This window comes from Ctenopharyngodon idella, chromosome 7 (assembly GCF_019924925.1).
Source record: "Ctenopharyngodon idella isolate HZGC_01 chromosome 7, HZGC01, whole genome shotgun sequence".
Classification (NCBI taxonomy): domain Eukaryota; kingdom Metazoa; phylum Chordata; class Actinopteri; order Cypriniformes; family Xenocyprididae; genus Ctenopharyngodon; species Ctenopharyngodon idella.
This window is the reverse complement of record NC_067226.1, coordinates 27,445,403-27,465,789: the sequence shown is the minus strand read 5'-3', so window position 1 is coordinate 27,465,789 and position 20,387 is coordinate 27,445,403. Positions and strand designations below refer to the sequence as shown.

The 20,387-nt window shown below is 37.0% G+C and overlaps 2 protein-coding genes across 2 annotated transcripts in view; one reads left to right on the top strand and one right to left on the bottom strand.

Annotated features, from left to right (window-relative positions):
• slc12a10.1 (solute carrier family 12 member 10, tandem duplicate 1) overlaps positions 1-4,765 on the top strand; it is a 16,714-nt gene extending 11,949 nt beyond the window's left edge. The window contains exons 19-27 of the mRNA XM_051900509.1: positions 262-368; positions 1,075-1,157; positions 1,237-1,302; positions 1,383-1,487; positions 1,589-1,700; positions 2,393-2,479; positions 2,582-2,717; positions 2,795-2,862; positions 3,044-4,765. Of these exons, the coding sequence (XP_051756469.1) occupies positions 262-368; positions 1,075-1,157; positions 1,237-1,302; positions 1,383-1,487; positions 1,589-1,700; positions 2,393-2,479; positions 2,582-2,717; positions 2,795-2,862; positions 3,044-3,182 (903 nt within the window). The 3' untranslated portion in view covers positions 3,183-4,765. The remainder of the gene's footprint in view (positions 1-261; positions 369-1,074; positions 1,158-1,236; positions 1,303-1,382; positions 1,488-1,588; positions 1,701-2,392; positions 2,480-2,581; positions 2,718-2,794; positions 2,863-3,043) is intronic.
• LOC127516150 (solute carrier family 12 member 3-like) lies at positions 4,442-20,387 on the bottom strand. Its single transcript, XM_051900511.1, has 26 exons — positions 19,673-20,387; positions 19,469-19,558; positions 18,918-18,993; positions 17,824-17,919; positions 17,087-17,226; positions 16,631-16,741; positions 16,428-16,539; positions 15,172-15,302; positions 14,983-15,067; positions 14,721-14,881; positions 12,136-12,243; positions 11,933-12,056; positions 11,745-11,846; positions 11,141-11,296; positions 10,934-11,033; positions 10,739-10,850; positions 9,318-9,452; positions 9,131-9,237; positions 8,957-9,039; positions 8,772-8,855; positions 8,240-8,338; positions 7,045-7,156; positions 6,880-6,966; positions 6,660-6,792; positions 6,107-6,174; positions 4,442-5,244 (listed from the first exon to the last, which is right to left on the bottom strand). Exons 1-26 carry the CDS (start codon positions 19,916-19,918, stop codon positions 5,106-5,108), a joined length of 2,997 nt encoding a protein of 998 aa, XP_051756471.1. The 5' UTR covers positions 19,919-20,387; the 3' UTR covers positions 4,442-5,105.

Here is a 20,387-nt window from a genome sequence, read left to right as displayed (position 1 = left end):
TCTGCTTCAGTGAGCCTCGTTCATGAAACATGAGCAGAACGGATCACTGTGCAAATCTGTTTTTACATGAATTATTACAGCGAAACAATTACTCTATGTAAAAGTGTTTTTGTTAATGGCACATAATGACTGCTTGTGTTTCATGCATAAAGGCCAGTGATATTTATTGTCTTTGCTGTTTATGATGCTTTTTTTCCCCTAGTGAGTTTATGGTGTGTTTAATTTTAACATAGAAAATGTGATCATTTTTCCCCTCTTAAGGCCTCTGGTTTGGGAAAGTTGAAACCGAATGTACTAGTGTTGGGATTCAAAATGAACTGGCAGGAGACCAGCAGTCAAGGCATAGAGGACTACATCAACACTATATAGTGAGTGAAAACTACCTCACAATGCCTAAGATCTGTCCAGAAAGAAATATCAAACTATATTTGATCATCAAAATTAATCACGTGTCAAGTTTTTATTATACTACTTTAATTTATTCAGATTTTAATTAAAAATACACAATGTAAATAGCCTTTTCCAAAGAGAATCTCCACTGAGAATGAAAATTACAATTTGGAGGAAAAATGTGAAAATTTATGTTAACAATTTACATTTCACATCTATTACAATTCATAGCATAATTTTTAAAAGTAAAGAGTGATTGTAAGTCTGCTTGCATATTGAAAATTGACAAACACATGGCCAGAAATGCAAAAGAATATATAATTCTCTTTATTGTAATGGAAAAAAAAAAAAAAAAAAAATTTAATTGTAAATTGTTACACCATTAAAGTTTTTGTTATACTACTTTATTTTTAATTAAAATCAGCATAAATTAAAGTAATATAACCTTTTCTAAACAGAATCTCCATTGAGAATTAACAAAATTACAATTTGGAGGGAAAATGTGAAAATTTGTTATTAGAAACATCAGAATCAGGAGATTCATCCAAATTATTGGATCCATTGCACTATATATATATATATATATATATATATATATATATATATATACATATATATAGTACAGTGTTAATACACCATAGACTCTGCCAGAAGCAGAAATGAAGTATTTTTCTTTGGTCTCAGTGATTCTTTCGACTCCAACCACGGCGTGTGTGTTCTGCGCTTGATGGACGGACTGGACATCCGAGACGAGTTACAGACTGAGGGTATGTCCTGTTCATCAGTGTGTGTGTTGGTTTTGTACATGTGGATTATTGCGGTAATTCTGTCCTGTTTATCTCACAGTCAATCAGGCCTTTGAGATAGACGAGGCCACCGAGTCTGATCAGCAGAATTCAGACGCCGATTCAGGTGAATCAACTCAAACCGATCGATGCGTCTTCTCTTTGTTCTTCAATCCTTATCTCACTTCTTTGATTCTGCCCTTGTAGACGTCGACAACACAAAGAACATGGTGAATGATCATATCAAAACAGTGTTCCAGAGCAAACAAGGGAAGAAAACCATCGATGTGTACTGGATCTCTGACGATGGAGGTGAGATACGGACTGTAATCATTACTAGGCTTCAGTCTTCATAATTTGGCTTTAGTTAACTCTAAACAATAGGGTAATATGATCCTCACTCTCTGTCTAAGGTTTGACTTTGTTAGTGCCGTACCTGTTGACCAGAAGGAAACGCTGGAGTCGATGCAAAGTCAGAGTGTTCATCATTGGAGAACAGCAAACCATGGAGAACGAACGCAAAGAGTGAGACTCGTGAATCATTAATTATCAGAATCATCTGAACCCTTTGAATCATCACCAGTATGATAGAGGAGAATTGAATATCTCAGTTACTTCTTCTAGACAGCAGTTAGATTAAATGGAGAACTTTCTCCCACTTCCCAAATGTTTCTCCTGAGAAAAAAAAAAAGACTCAAATAAGCAGAAGAGATCTCAGTAATGTCTCAAACTATGCTCACATTTGCCAAGATTCCCAAAGTCTGCCATAAAAAAAGTCAGGCATCTCAATATGAACTCATTTCTCAATCAAATTCTCCCAAGATCAAATGATCTCTTACTCTATAATCATTTGAATTAGCAGATTCATCAAGAGCATTAGACCTCATTATTTCAAATCTTGCATCAGAATCATTAGTATGAGACTCAAATCATCAAATTCAGACTCGTTAGAATCTTCGAATCATCTGTTATTAGAAACATCAGAATTAGGAGAGTCATTGAATCGCTGGAATCATTAGAATCAGCAATTTCATTAAACTACACAAATACAAGATCCTTAAAAATTCAAAGCATAAATTTAAAAGCGACGAGTGTTTTCTATCTTCTAAGTCTGCTTGTATATTGAATGTACATAAAAGCTGTCAGTAATTCTATCCAGTAATTTTTCTCTCTTGAATATTAAGTAATTTATTGAAAAAATGTCTTTTTTTGCTCAGAATGATGACTTTGCTCCAGCGTTTCCGACTGGACGTTCATGATGTCATCGTAATGACGGACAGCGAACGGCCATCACTTCCCAAAAAGTAGGTTTACTCCAAACGGAGTTGTGTGAAATCAGCGTGAAATCAGATTAAAGTGAATTTTAACACCCAAACACAGTAACAGAACTTCTTTGTTGTCATTAGTACAAGGGTCTTTGAGGAAAAAGTCGCCCCCTTCAGGCTGAACGAGGCACAGCTGGATGAAAGGACAGCACAACAGCAAAGGACAGAGTGTCCATGGAAAATCACGGACAAACAGATGGACGCCCTGAGACTCAAGGTGTGTGTTTGACCTCAATGTCATGCTCAATCATAAATCCCACTTGGCAGCTCAATTTTTCTATTCTCTTTTAATAGTCGGAGAGAAAAGTGCGTCTGAACGAGATCATACGGAGAAATTCGAAGCACGCCGCGCTGATTCTAGTGTGAGTATTGACTGTAAGACCATTAACCATTACTGGCTGCTGGTCAATATGTGATTCATACACAAAGAAAGCACAATCTGATAATAATATAGCCTCATAAATCATTTACATCTGAAATGTTAAGAATCATAATCGGAGGGTAAACAGACCTGTTAATTATTAATAAACCTGTGTGTTTCAGGTCTCTCCCTGTACCGCAGACGGACTGTCCCAGTTGTCTCTATATGGCCTGGTTGGACACGCTTAGCTGCGGTCTACACTGTCCCGTCCTGCTCATACGAGGAAACCAGCAGAACGTCTTGACCTTCTACTGCCAATAAACTGCTCATGTGATTTACTCACTTATGCTGGCTCTTTAGGGCAAAACACTATAGGAAAAAAACATTTTTTTTTTTCATACACTGGTCAATTTTGAGATTTTTGGCTAGTTCTCTTATTTCAGACTGGTAGGGAAAAAATACATTCAAAATACACTTTTAAGTGTTTATTTTATTGTATTTTGTCTATTTACGTCTGTAGATTTCATTTACAATACATATATTTAAAAGCCGTTTTCTTAAAAAAAAAGTTTTTTCTCCACTTCATCAAAATTTACAGTTTTATTCTTATCTATATTCTAAAGGTTTTTACAGAAGGGTTTGTTCATATATCATTCATATCATTTTAAACAACATTTTATTACTACAAACATGATGAAAATTATTTTTGTCTGTCTGTTGAGAGTATTTTCTGATTTATAGAGTGATTAAAAAGAGTTATTCAAAATCCATTCTATAAAACCCTTTAACTGTAAAATGTCAACAAAATCAAACAAGAATTTCGAACCTGGCTTTATCCATTGTTTAGATTTATGTTCTGGAAACGTTTGCAAATTAGTGCATATTTAAGTACATATTGCCTCATATGCATATTTAAACATAACATTTCAGAAAATTTATAATGCAAAAAATGTTTGCAATTCTTAATGTAATCAATCAATCGACTGGGGAAATATGGTGATATCTATTATTTTTGACCCTATTCACCTGTGGTCTCGACTCACTTGGCAATGTGCAGTTCATGGATTTTGCCGTAAAAAACTATTTAAAATAAGGTACAGTGGCCTCAAATACTTATCACACTTTAAAATGTGTGCATGCAATTTTATTATTAAATATTAAATTACATTTTATTATTAAATATATGATATGAGTTCATGCATTCCCTGAGAACTGAACCCATGACTTTGGCATTGTATGAATCTCAATATATTTGAGGCCACTGTAAATTTACCTGCATAATATATTAACTCTTCAGTATATCAAATGTGTTTTTTTTGTGTTTGTTTTTTTGCAGATTTATCTTCTTGCTTAAAGCTCATTATATGTATTATTGTATTTCCACTTTTTTTTTTTTTTTTAGTGTGAACTCATGTCTGTATCAAGGTCTTATATGGTGAAGGGCTGAAGTTGCTAGAGTGAAAGTGTAATTTAAATATTTTGTCATTTTAATTATGCTAGTGAGAAATATTATGTCTTCAATTATTAATTATCATTTTTAAGCTTTGAAAGGAGGCCAAGACACAGAAACACACAAACACTCCATGCAATGTTTATGTTTATTTCAGCTATAATATATTCTGTAAGTTGTGATGCTTAAAATTTCCATGTGATTGAACAGCTTTTATAACTTTTTTTTTTTTTTTTCCCAGCTTGGTGTAATGAGACAATCAGTGTTCATCATTGTGCTAAATTGTATTTTTCACATTGAAAAGCAGATCAAGAACATACTTGTAAATTCATAATAATCTAGTATTTATATTCAGTCAAAATGTAACATTTTCTGAAATATTCATTATAATGTTTTGGTCTATGAAATGTAATTTTACGAAGAAAGAACAAATAAACATTTTATAATATAATAATTTTGTCTTGTTTAAATTGCATGAAATTTCTACACTGAAACAAAGTTTCATTGCTTCCCTCCTCCAGCATAACTGCACTGTATTTTTACAGTATTTCTAGTATATTCTTTCTAGTTGACTCTGTTTGACCTGACATCCTTGATATTATACAGACATGTGATATAAATATACATCCACAGTAATACAATCATTGTACAAGAGGATTAAGCAGCTCATTTCAGTTTAAAAGCTCTGATTCACAGCAGCACGTTTAACATCTTCACATCAGTGAAACTGACAGCAGCTTCACGTGCAGTAATAAATGTGTTTAATGATAAACAGTTACATTAATGTGAGTGTTTTACTGGCAGTAGAAGGTCATGACGTTCTCTTGGTTTCCTCGTATGAGCAAGACGGGACAGTGGATGCCGTAGCTCAGCGCTTCCAGCCAGGCCATATAGAGAGAACTGGGACAGTTGACATCAGGGACTGGAAGAGAACTGAAACACACACACACACACACACACATTATTAATGAAGAGACATTAAACACACACACAACCAGTCAAACACTTCTTTAAATGCTTTGAATTAGTTTTAGAGACAAATACAACCTGTGCTTATGAAGTTGTTAAAAACAATATAAATTATATTTTTCTTTTCTTTGTTACTTTCCTATTTTATTGTTAATTATGTTTCAGTTTAGCTGGTCAACCAGCACAAATTAGCTGGCAAAGATGGTCAGACACCTTTTCTGTTGACCAAAGTACTCTTTTTGGTTAAGAGAGTTAAGAAGCAACAGCCAATTTTGCTTTAAAAATATGCAAAATGTGACAAATTGCTTGTGATGTCACTCATTTGTAAGTTGCTTATTGGCTGAACAGGGAAAAATGGGATGGGTTAACTATTCTAACTATCTATACCAGTGTTATTTTAGTATCACTGATATACTATTATAGTTTTTGTTAATATTTTTAATTATTTCATGGTAATACTTTACAATCAGGTTTGAATTCTTAACATTAGTTAACATGAACAAAGAATGAGCAATACTTCTACAGCAATTAATAGTCTTTGTTAATGGTAATTTCAACATTTAATAATACATTTTTAATACTAATTTAATACTAATTTTTAATACTAATGTTAACATTAGTTAATTCACTGTGAAATGACATGAATCGAAAATGAACAATTGTATTTTTATTAACCAACATTAACAAGGATTAATAAATGCTCGTTAATAAAATAAAAACAGAAACATAAATGTTAATTTTGTTATTTTTGTCATTTTTATTAGTTTTTTCTTTTAAATTATGACTATTTTAGTGTTTATTAATTTAATTTGAAGTCTATACTCACATTACAACTAAAGCAGCGTGGATGGAGTTCTTCTTGATGATCTCGTTTAGTCTCACCGTCCTCTCCACCTGAAAATAAAAGAACTCTGGCTAACGTTCTGGCAAGGTTCTCTAACGTTTGGCTAACGTTCTTCCAGTAACAATAATAAAATGTTTGTTCAAAGTTATTTGGTCATTAATAAAGTTCTCAAAAGATTAGCACTAAAACATTATTTATACATCGTTCACGGAATGTTTTTATCTGAAACATTTTAGTTGAACACTCGTCTGTTTTTAAATGTTACTACTAGTTTCAGAAAATTCAGAGAACATTCAAAAGTAACCTTCGCAATGTTTGAAGCATGATAAAATGGAATGTTCCCTTAACATTCGTAAAACCAAGAAAAAAAAACATTTTTAAAATATTTAAAAAACATTTTGAACATTCAGGAAACATTCAGAAATTAAGAAAGGTTAGCAAAATCTTCTTATTAGCAAAAATATATTTCTGTTAGCTGGGATCATTCTTGTGTTCAAAACGCCACACACACCATCACACACACACACACACACACCTTGGGTTTTATGGCCTCCAGGTCTTTGACGGAAACTTTCCATGGACTAAGTCTCTTGAGCTCCTGTACGTCTCCTCCAGCCTGTTCTTCACTCAGTATGAAGGAGGCGATGGTTTCCTTGTACCGCTGCAAACTACAGGAGCAGGGAGTTAGCAAACCACGACAGTTACTATAAACCTGCATGTTTGTGTATGCATGTTTATTTGTGCACGTTTCTCACTTTTTAGCTAGAGGAGCTTTATCTACATCTGTTATCACGACGATGTCCTCAATCTCCAGCCGGAATCTCTTTAACAGCATCTTCATGCTGAAATGAGAAACACATTGACTTGTCTGCATATCAAAACTATCTAGTTACAAAAACGATGATCATCGTCTCTCTGACTCTGTACGGTCTTCCTTCGTGGTCTCCTGGTCTCCTAAGATAAACACTCTGATTTTGCTCTTTTTCCAGCGGTTTCTTCTGGTCAACAAATACGGCACTAAAAGAGTCAGACCTGAAAGAGAGCAAGAGCATTCAGAATAAAAAAATGGGAATGCAAATGAATAGCACTGGAGGTTTGTTAGACCCCCTTGAGTTTTTCCTGTTTATCAGAACAAAACCATGTTGGTCCAGCAGCTAGACCAACCCAGACTGAACCAGATTTGAATTTTATGCTGTAATTTTTTCCTCAGGGGGTTCAACGGATTAGTTCACTTCAGAATGAAAATGTCCTGATAATTTACTCACCCCCATGTCATCCAAGATGTTTATGTCTTTCTTTCTTCAGTCGAAATGAAATTAGAGTTTTTGAGGAAAACATTCCAGGATTTTTCTCCATATAGTGGACTTCAGTGGGGTACAACAGGTTAAAGGTCCAAATTGCAGTTTCAACGCAGCTTCAAAGGGCTCTACATGATCCCAGACGAGAAACAAGGGTCTTTTCTAGCGAAACGATCTGCCATTTTCTAAAAAAAAATAAAAACGTATATACTTTTTAACCACAAATGCTCGTCTTGCACTGCTCTGCGATGCGCTACGCATCATGTAGGAAAGGTCACGCGTGACGTAGGCGGAAGTACCGCGGTAGGGTGAAAAACTCATTTTATCCTCCAACTTCAAAATCATCTGACATCATTGTTTTACCTTTTTATGTAAAGGGCGTTTGACTTAGTCTTTGCACGTTCACTTTGTAAACACTTGCTCGGTACTTCCGCTTACGTCACATGTGACCTTTCCAATGTGATGATCGCATTGCAGAGCTACAGCAAGATGAGAATTTGTGGTTAAAAAGTATATACATTTTTATTTTTATTTTTAGAAAATGACCGACAGTTTTGGTAGATAAGACCCTTATTCCTCAGTCTGGGATCGTGTAGAGCCCTTTGAAGCTGCATTTAAACTGCAATTTGGACCTTCAACCCGTTCACTATATGGAGAAAAATCCTGGAATGTTTTCCTCAAAAACTTTAATTTCTTTTCGACTGAAGAAAGAAAGACATAAACATCTGGGATGACATGGGGGTGAGTAAATTATCAGGAAATTTCTATTCTGAAGTGAAGTAATCTTTTAAGTATCGTTCAGGCAGTCATGTCTCACCTCCATCATCAGAGATCCAGTAGATGTCGATAGTCTTCCTGCCCTGTTTCGCCTGAAACACAGATCTGACCTGATCATTTGAGCCATCATCAGAAATTTCTGGATGCGGAGTCAAAAAAAGGAGGTTTATAACAGTCAGGGGTCAGATCACACCAAATGAAGCTTGACTGAAACAACACAGCTTTGTTGATTATAATCGAAGCATTCTGATTGGCTGACTTGAGTGATGACATCAGGACTTGAAGTGTTGATTATAACATACTGTTATTTAACAGTAACAGTATATGATTATTTAAGGCCTGTTCACACCAAGAACAATAACAGTAAAGATAACTATAACCATTTTAGCATTCAGTCATCATTCTGTTTATTTTATGTGAATTTATATGTTACTTTATGTGAATTATTTCACATTTAGAATGATTTTTCAAACTAAATCTTTATCATTATCGTTATAGTTACTGACCTTGGTGTTATATGTCCTCAGGTTTTGTCAAATTATATTTATGAGTGTAGAAAAAAGACTGGTCACCTGAATTTCGGTCGGTCTCGTCGATTTCAGATTGCTTGACTTCATCTGCATCAAATGCCGGATTCTCAATTGCCAATGATCGGCCTTCAGCCAAAACAAACCCACATCAAATATTATCTTACACATTAAACTGCAGCATCAGTCCACTTTCAATCATTATACTGTATAAAACACACAGTACACACCTGAACTCTGTAAATCATCTGTAACGTCCAATCCATCCATCATTCTCAGAATCGCGGTGCCGTAGCTGCAGTCAAATGCATCACTAAACGAGAAACATTAAACAATGTAAAAATAGAAAGAAATTCATGACAAATAAACTGATATTTGTGAACAAAAGCAACATCTGAACTCACCTGATGGTGTTGACGTAGTCCTGTAGGCTCTCAGGTTTACATTCCTGCCAGTTCGTCTTGTATCCCATAACGAGGGTGTTCGGCTTCAGTTTACCGAGACCTGAAGCCTAGAAAGATGATTGATTCTTTGAGAAGCACGTAATGAGGAGAAGAAAAAGGTGTTAGAACAGATTAGCGACGGTCTTACCTGCATGAGATTGTGTGCGCCATCTTTCAGACAGTCGGCGTTGAAGGACGTGTAGAAAGAACGAACCTTCCTCTGATTCAGCCAGTCCACCAACATATCGGTGCTGTGCTGAGGAAAACTGGACTTCTCGTCCTCCTGAAAGCATGAGAGTGCAATAAACCCACAACACCTTCACTTCACAAGTGCACACTGAATAAGCCATTTGGTGTTAAATTCAAGGTGAAATTGGGGTAATAAGCTAATGTGTGTCAGTCAGGTTATCTGTAAATCATTTATGACCTTTCACCTATTAAAAACAATATATAAAGTCAAAATTAAACACTGTTTGCAGTCCAATTTTACATGCTTAATATCATGCATTTCTGACAAAAATGTAGGTTTTATCCATTGAGAATAGATTTGATCAGGGATATCCAGTAATTGTATCTCAAGCTATTATTTGTGAAGTATCATTAAATATTGAGTCAAATTAAAATGTAATGTACATGACTCTGTACATCACAAATGATTATTGCAATGTGCATTAAGTATGTGTCACAGATGGGATGTAGCAAAGGAGAGTTGAGGCAGGATCTAAAAGCAGCAGTCAACTTTAATAAACAAATTAAAATAAACACTCAGATGATCAAGATAATGCACAGGTTAGACACAAATGAGACAACTGAGAACACAAACTGAGAGCTATAAATACACCGGTTAACTAAGGCAGGAAACAAGAGACAGGTGGGGCAAATCAATCAAACAATGAATCACTATGGAAACAAAAGAGAAACACAGGAAACACAGACATATAAACTGAAGCCTCGTTCAGACTGTCAGTCCAAATTCAAATTTTGTGCATATCCGATTAGAATCCGATCATATATAACAAGTGTGAATGGCAAAAAAAAATCACATAAAATGAGATTTTTATGAATCCATTTTGAGCTACATTCATATGTGTTTTGAAATCCAATTCAAATTTATCACATTTATGTAAATTCGTTTCAGTCTGACTGCTCTGATCGAATTTTGCGTGGTTTATGTGACTTTCTCACTTTCTCTTTACGTCAAACGTAAACATGTTAGATGTTGTTATAGGAAACATGCTGAAAGTCGCTGCAGAAACAAGGTTGTGTTGGACAAGCAGAAAACGACAATATAATGAAGGCACGTTGAATTATGAGACTGGTGGAGATGAAAGCACAGAATAAAGCCACTCATACCAGCCTCTTATGTTTCTGCTACTACCTCATAAGACACAGTAGTCCAGCACAGTGGCTATACATTGTCATGATGTAAATAAGACAACATCTCTATTGCAAACATCTCCATGTTGCCGTTGTTGTTTTTTTGCGTATTTAACCAATACATTATCATACATATTGTCTGCCAATCTGTGTAAGATTTTGCATAAAAAATGGCCCAGCTCCAGTTCTTACCATGATAATGTTCCCACAGATCATCAGGCTGATGTTTTTGGTGAAAGTGCCCACAAAGTCCACCAGGGCAGGACGGGCGTTCGGAGGGCCAGTCAGAACGAGACACTGAGGCCTAAGAGAGAGTTTATACGTGAGCGGTTGGTGTATCGTTATCTGTCGCGGTCAGTTTGGTAATGTTTACTTTTACAGTCTCACCTGAAGTTTTTGACGTGATCATTCACACCAGTAAGAGACATCGAGAAGGACAAAGCCATATTGTAGAAACTAGCCTGATAAGATGTGCCCCAGTTAATCTCTGAACACACAATCAGACAACAGTCAGTGTGTTTAAATAACTGAACTTACAGTAAATGGTTATACTGATCATAATTTGAAAAGTCATAATCTGCATCATATACTCACGAGGCTTTTTATAGGTGACATATCCTAAGAGGCAGAGGACAATAGCGGACGTGACAAGAGCTGCCCACCATGTGAACAGAAACATGAGGATGAAAGACAAGAAAGCAGCAAACAGAGATGTCCACGGACTGAAGTAACGGTACTGCGGCCGCCAGCCTGTGAGAGACAGATGACAAACATGAATATTAGACGATGGACCAAATCACTGTACAGATATATTTTAAACCCCATTTTCAATCTCTCACAGAACCATGATTAACTTTATCTTTTAATTTCCATTAATTTATCAATAATCATATAATAATAAGGTTAAAGTGTCTAAACTTGACTGGAGCGTAATTCTGAATGCCTGTTTTATAAAAAATATTACCTTAGATGGCAAAACAAGACCTAAAAATAAATATAAATCTAAAAATAAATGTATAGTTCAAAAGGTGCTGCAAAACAGAAATGACCATTGAATTTATATTTGTATTTTATATTATATAATCTTAATATTTATTTATTTATTTATTCATTCATTTATTTATAAATAGTTTGTCTGTTAATCCAATCAGTCCTTTACACAATGCAAAACTGATGATGATGATGATGAAGTTCTCACCAGGTGACTTGGTGATCGACGCATGGAAGCAGCTGAAGTTAATGAGGCCGTAAGAGCAGAGGAAGAAGTTGGAGATCAGAGGAGCGATTGTGTTCAGATCACCTGAAAGATCAACATGACAGCAAACTTTAAAGCGTCCATTGAGAGAATCACCTCAGTAACTGATCTGGAGGAGAACCAGGACTCACCGATGAGGATGAAAGCCAAAGCGATGGTGAACATGAGCATGTATCCTCGTAGAGGCTCATTGTTTTTCCCATAACCTTTCCCAAAGAAGCCGATGTAGGGGTAGATGTTATCCTTACACAAACACTGTAAAAACGCACATACAATGTTAATTGACTGCATGCAGGGTAAACAAGTTTATTATCAAAACAGTCACATCATCTACCTGAAAAATTTTGGGTGCAGACACCAAGAAACCCAGCGCTGACGACAAGGTGGCGGCAAAGATCCCTATGGTAATCAAATGGCCAGATCCTGAAACAGTGGTAAGAATCTGGAGAAAAACAGCCTTAGTCAGTCCATCCATCCATCCATCCATCCGTCCATCCGTCCATCCATCCATCCATTAATCCATCCATCCATCCAGCCATTAATCCATCCATCCATCCATCCATCCATCCATCCGTCCATCCATCCATCCATTAATCCATCCATCCATCCAGCCATTAATCCATCCATCCATCCAGCCATCCATCCATCCATTCAGTCCTTAATCCATCCATCCACCCATCCATCCAGCCATTAATCCATCCATCCATCCATCCATCCATCCATCCATCCATCCATCCATCCATCCAGCCATCAATCCATCCATCCATCCATTAATCCATTCAGCCATTTCAGCCATTAATCCATCCATCCATCCAGCCATAAATCATCCATCCATCCATCCATCCATCCATCCATCCAGCCAGCCATCCATACCTAAATCATCCATAAATTATCCATCCATCCAGCCAGCCAGCCAGCCATTATTCCATCCATCCATTCATCCATAAATCATCCATCCATCCATCCATCCATCCATCCATCATCCATCCATCCATCCATCCATCCATTAATCCATTCAGCCATTTGAGCCATTAATCCATCGATCCAGCCATAAATCATCCATCCATCCATCCATCCATCCAGCCATAAATCATCCATCCAGCCAGCCATCCATCCATCCATCCATCCATCCATCCATCCATCCATCCAGCCATTAATCCATCCATCCATCCATCCATCCAGCCATTAATCCATCCATCCATAAATCATCCATCCATCCATCCATAAATCATCCATCCATCCATCCATTAATCCATCCATCCATCCATCCATCCATTCAGCCATCCATGCATCCATCCATCCAGCCAGCCAGCCATTAATCCATTCAGCCATTTCAGCCTTTAATCCAGCCATAAATCATCCATCCATCCATCCATCCATCCATCCATCCATCCATCCATCCAGCCATCCATCCATCCATCCATCCAGCCATTAATTCATTCATCCATCCAGCCATCCATCCATCCATTCAGTCCTTAATCCATCCATCCATCCACCCATCCATCCAGTCATTAATCCATCCATCCATCCATCCATCCAGCCATCAATCCATCCATCCATTAATCAATTCAGCCATTTCAGCCATTTCAGCCATTAATCCATCCATCCATCCATCCATCCATAAATCGTCCATCCATCCATCCATCCATCCAGCCAGCATCCATACCTAAATCATCCATAAATCATCCATCCATCCATCCATCCATCCATCCATCCATCCATCAGCCATCCATTATCCATAAATCATCCATCCATCCATCCATCATCCATCCATCCATCCATTAATCCATTCAGCCATTTGAGCCATTAATCCATCGATCCAGCCATAAATCATCCATCCATCCAGCCAGCCATCCATCCATCCATCCATCCATCCATCCATCCATCCATAAATCATCCATCTATCCATCCATCCATCCTGCCAGCCATCCATCCATCCATCCAGCCATTAATCCATCCATCCATCCATCCATCCATCCAGCCATTAATCCATCCATCCATAAATCATCCATCCATCCATCCATTAATCAATCCATCCATCCATCCATCCATCCATTCATTCATTCATCCATCCATCCATCCATCCAGCCATTAATCCATTCAGCCATTTCAGCCTTTAATCCATCCATCCATCCAGCCATAAATCATCCATCCATCCATCCATCCAGCCAGCCATAAATCCATCCATCCATCCATCCATCCATCCATCCATCCATCCAGCCATTAATCCATTCAGCCATTTCAGACATTAATCCATCCATCCAGCCATAAATCATCCATCCATCCATCCATCCAGCCAGCCAGCCATCCATACATAAATCATCCATCCATCCATCCATCCATCCATCATCCATCCATCCATCCATCCAGCCAGCCAGCCATTAATCAATCCATCCATCCATCCATCCATCCATCCATCCATCCATCCAGCCAGCCAGCCAGCCATTAATCCATTCAGCCATTTCAGATCCCTCCCACTAGTCCATTGTTATTTTTTGTAATATTTGTATGCTATTATAGTATTTGATATTTTGAATTAGCTTTAATTTTCATATTTTAAGTTTTCATTTTTAGTAATTTTGTTATGTGCTTTTGCCATTTTTATTCGATGTAGCTTGAATGTTTTAAGTTTTCAGTATTGTTTGTTACCAAAAATATTTTTTTAGTGTTTTTTTTTTTTAAATAGTTTTATTTAACATTAACAACACTGCACTAGACTTCGACACAAGTATGAGCAACAGCAATGCCAAGGTCATAGGTTTGATTCCCAAAGAATGTACATTCTGATAAAACACTTTAAAAATGTAGTCTCTAGTTATTGTGTTAAATGCATTGATGTGAATGTAAAATCTACTCCACTTTACAGCAGTCAGAGATCACCAAACTTAAAAATTGTGCTAACAGGGCTGATGCGCTCACCTGGAAGTTATTTGCCAGTCCAGAGCTGCATGTGTAGTTCTGTTCACATCGGTCAAAGTTCCAGCCAAATTGACATCCCAGACCACTGCAGTGGATTGAAGAATTTGATAGTGCTAAACTATCATTCACAATGCCAGAAGCGTCTCTTACAACAGTTGAAGCTGAGGGGGGAGAGAGGGAAGTGCTTCAGGGAGGAGGACGGTTCACTAATAAGACGCACATTTCACTAATTTCACTAATAAATTTAAATGTCTAATCTCACCACATGTGACTGCGATAAATAAATAGCTCAAGGTGGTCCAGAATATGGCCAGTAGGGTCCCTTTAGGAATCCCACCCGATGGATCCTGGAAAAACATGGACGCACACACACACACATCATTTTGGTAGCATTTTAAAGGCACGCTGACTTTCTTTCATTAAATGTTCCACCTGAAAACAGTAAAATTACCTTGAGATCTCCACAGATGTTTACGCCAGACAGAATTCCTGTGGCAGAAGGGAAGAAGATGGAAAACATCCTGAAGAAAGATCCGTCTTTACCCCGGAAGGAAGGCAGCAAATTTGATAAGAAAATCTCAGCTGGAAGAATAAAAACTGTGGTTAGATTTAGCTGTTCCTTCACGAAACACTTTGCAATTTTTTGCAATTAGATATTGATGATAACTGATGGTTTGACCAAAGAAGACCTTCAGAATACAAGTATGAATCTATAATCTTTGGATAATCAGTGCCACCACTGCTTTAAAGAAGCCATTATGCCCTTTTACAAAGTCTTGATTTTGTTTTTGGGCTCTTCTAGAATAGATTTTCATGCTTAAATATTCAAAATCAAATTATTTTTTCCCATATTTGGCACTGTTGCAGCTCCTCCTTTCACAGTCTTTCAGTAATGCTCTGTTTAGTACCTGTCTCTATGAAGCCCCTCCTTCTGAAAAGCTAAATGTGGTTTATGCTGGTCTAGCTGATATACCACCATCACTTGATAATGTAAGTCATAATTATGGAATAAAAATAACATAAAATGTCAAAATTGTCAAGTCATAATTATGAGATAAGGCATGATAAAGTCATGATTATGACAGTCTTTAAAAACCTTTTGTAATAATTTTGACTTGTCACAATTATGACTGTTTAATCTCATAATAATGACCTTTTAATCTTATAATTATGACTTAATATGTCATAGTTTTAATTAACGTTATAATTATGTATATAATATATTTATCAAAAACATGAGTTTTTTCTTGTTTTATGAGTTTTCCTTATGGTGGAAATCCCTTCTTATTGTGGGCTTCCATATTTATGTGTTTTGTTGTAGCAGGACAAAATATCGACTCCCCAAATTATAAACAGGAGTTTACTGGATGCCCTTAAAGGGATAGTTCACCCAAAAATGAAAATTCTGTCATAATTTACTCACCCTCAAGTTGTTCCAAACCTGTATGAGTTTCTTTTCTTCTGCTGAACACAAAAGAGGACATATTTTGAAAAATTTTGGTAAACAAACAGTTGATGGACCCCACTGACTTCCACAACTGTTTGGTTACCCATATTCTTCAAAATATCTTCTTTTGTGTTCAGCAGAAGAAAGAAATTTTTACAGGTTTGGAACAACTTGAGGGTGAGTAAATGATGACAGAATTTTCATTTTTGGGTGAACGATCCTTTTGATGCCTGCATTGTATCTGGATCTTGTTTACTCACCGTGGTAGCCGAAAAATCCAACAGACTGCTTCTCTATACTGGGGGGAATGACTGTCCCAACAAAATAATTAGCCAAGGAGAGCAAGAGCGCAATGAAGAAAAGGATCTGAGCCTGTGGTGGAGCGAAAACCAAGAACAAATGGCAGTCATGCCATCAAAAGAGGCAGTGTTGGAAAATGAGTAAAGACAGGAGCAGAGGTTACCTTCGCCTCCCAACTCATGCCAGCGAATGTGATGCAGAGCAGGATGACGACAGTAATCGTCCCAATGATTCTCACATCATTGACATCGTCCACCATCTGAGCCTTATTGTCCTGAAAAGAGAGAAAACGACTGTGAATGAGATATAAACAGCTGTACTGAGAATTAGATTTTTTTAAGAATGTCAAAATGCAAATATGCTTAATTTTCTTCATGCAAAAAGTAATTTCTTGCAATATTCTTTTCTCTCATTAAAAAGACTGTAAATGCATATTATATTTACATAATATTTACATTTTCTTCGTAGAAAATATGGACAGTGTCTCTCTCATAAATCTTTTTAGTAAAATATTGAAAGTGCTTGTATGGAATAAAATTTTTCTGCTTTTTCTTTCAAGCAGCTCTCTGAATTTCCTGAAACACAACAATAAATACAATTATTCGTAAGTGTGTCTCACTTTGAGAACATCTCTGACGGTCTCCGCAAACCCCACTGTGTTGAGTGAACAGGCAAGAGCGTTGGCGAACGCAAAGAGCAAACCGATGGGCGCTCCAAGCTCTGGACCCAGACTCCGAGAGATCATGAAGTAAGTTCCACCTGAAGCAAATATCACTGTAAAATCTCTCTACATTTGTTAAAAACAATGCATTTATTCTACACTTTTATTCTCAGGTGGTAAAACAACACAATCCCATGGCAATTCATAACTATTTAACGTTTTGGCGAATTGGTGGCTTATTCGTATCTCTTTTGTACGATTTACTTATGCCCCAGTGACAGGTATGTTTAGGGGTGTGGTTTAGGGTGGACCTTCATGCTTACTTTTTTCTAATAATCATACAAATTCACACCAAAATCCCGAACCCGTGTTGTTGAGGCATTTGTGTATTTGGGTTTCTGTAGATTCCCTTATTTAACTAATTTGGGCAGGTGTATTTGTGTCACATGTGTTCCACCTAAAACTGTTGAGTAAAAGCGTGCAAATGGCATTTGTTGTAGTCTGCCTGGTTAATATACAACAGTTACATTTCCCCGTGAGATTAGGTTGAGTAAAGTTATCTTGTTTTAAGCATGTTTATATATTTTTACTGGAAAACAAGACAAAGATCCTGAATAAAACCAACATGAAATCAAACAGGTCTTATTGACTTAAAACATGTTGCTTTCTCATGGCAAATGATTCATTTGACTCACCAGAGTAGACCTTCCCATTGGTAGAGATTGCAGACACTGACGTCGCTGTGATTGTTGTGATGGTGACAGACATAAAGATAATGACGTAGGTCAGAACTACAAGCAAAAAAGGCAAAATTTAAGGAATTCCTTGAGGCACATATGTAAAATATCTGTAAAAATGGCCTATCAGTTCCTTGAGAGAGGAAAATACTACTGTTTAAAAGGCATTTGAGAATGTAAAGTGACTTTAAAGGATTTTTTCACTTTCAGATGAAAATTAGCCCAAGATTTTCTCACCCTCAAGCCATCCTAGGTGTATGTGACTTCTTTCTGATGAACACAATCTGAGTTATATTAATAAATATCCTGACGCATCCAAGCTTTATAATGGCAGTGAATGGGACCAACGAGTATGAAGCTCAAGAAAGTGCATCCATCCACATCCATCCGTTATAAATGTTCTCCACATGGCACCGGGGGGTTAATAAAGTTCTTCTGAAGCGAAGCGATGCGTTTGTGTAAAAAAATTATTCATATTTAATAAGTTATGAAGTAAAATATCTAGCTTCCACCAGACCGCCTTCCGTATTCAAGTTACGAAGAAAGTAGAAACTGGCGTTGCGTAAGTTACACTTTTTCGGTAAGTTGAATAGGGAAGGCGTAAGACGTAGCGCAAGCTTTTTGAACCGCAAGAGTTTTACACTTTCTTCGTATGTTGAATACGGAAGGCGGTCTAGTGGAAGCTAGATATTTTACTTCATAACTTGTTAAATATGGATATTTTTTACACAAACGCATCGCTTTGCTTCAGAAGGCCTTTATTAACCCCCCTGTGTGGAGTACACGTTAATGATGGATGGATGTGGAAGGATGCACTTTCTTCAGCTCATACTTGTGAACCCTGTCCACTGCCATGATAAAGCTCGGATGCGTCAGGATATTTATTAATATTTCTCTGATTGTGTTCATCAGAAAGAAGAAAGTCATATACACCTAGGATGGCTTGAGGGTGAGTAAAGCTTCAGTTAATTTTCATTTGAAAGTGAACTAATCCCTTAACTGAAGTTTGGGTATGATCTGAATTAAATAAACCAGATGAAGGACTGACTCACTGATTCCGGCTTGAGACGTGATCCACGGCAGCCGCAGAAACATAATGACTCCCCAGATGTTCAACATACAGCGAATCTAAAATGCATGGCAAAAAATTACAAAATTCAGATGCATTATGACCATTTGGAGGAAATGTACTTTTTTGATTTCGTTTGACAATGATGTGAAAACTGATGTGAAATTCATTCATATCTACTCAGTTTAGACCATCTGCTTTTGGGAGAATTTAATGACAAGTAGTTGAGTTCTTCGAAGGAGGAATCTGGCTTTTGACTGCAGTTGTACTGCCAAATCTAAGCACAGTTTGAGACTTTTTTCAAGTTATATTTTTCAGGGTTTTGCCTTTTTTATCTGATAGGACAATGTGAGAGAAGACATTGGGAGAGAATCGACCCTAAGCACAAGCTTATGGCTCTAACATGGAGATGTCTTTAAAGCCTAGAGGAAAAAATTCTGAGAAGTGGGAGATGTAAGCATTAGATAACCATTTAACATCTAGGAGAAACAATTAATGTTAAAGAGGTCAAATTTATGATTCCTCTTTTCTCACCATGACTCCTAGAACCCATCCAAAGCGAACGAGTTTGACTTTGGGCCGTCCATCATCCTCTGGTGGTGGAGGAAGTTCATCAGGTTCCGGCTGTTGAACACAGAGAATCGAGGCCAAATTTAAAAGTGTTGCCATCTAAACAATATTATGCACAATATTCATTTAGACTCAATCAGATGTTTTTTCATTCACATAACCACTTACTGGTTTGCGCAGAACATCCAGTGGTGGTCTGGTGCTTTTTATACGTCCCGTCCATGTGTCTTTAGCATAATATTCATATTTTGGAACGGGGTCAAGCGGATTGTAGAACGACATTTTTCTCTTGTCCTGCTCCTTCCCGTAATCAAACTCTCCCATATCCACGGTAACACCTTGAGGTGGAAGGTTGTTGTCCGGACGTTGCCGACCTGGGATTAAGTTTCTGATGTGATCAATATATCTGACCATTGTGGATTCTGTGGTACTTTTGCCTGTGAACTTCCTGTCCCCTCCTGCCTTAATCCTTATGAAGATCACAAAATGATCCTTCAAATCCACAAAAATCACACCAGACGATCACAGTGCCAAGTCATTCCATGACTCTGGTGAGTCGAGTGGACATGAACTGACATGAGCTGTCAGGAAATGAGCTGCATTTTCTTTTATACCTTAATTGAGCCTACTTGCATACACCCACAAACATTGTTACAGAACCATGACTGGTGGTGTTTTTTCTTGCTATCTTTGAAATCTTGTTTGAAAATATCAACGGGCTGGTTTCACATAGATCTGTCAATTAGAGACTGCCAAAAGCTAAACTCTTACTCAGTCATGTAGAAAAAAACTTGATTAATATAAAACTAGTCAACATTACAAGCAAGAAAAGTAAAACAAACACTGAAGTTTGGACATCTGAAGATCAGATCTCCTTCACCAA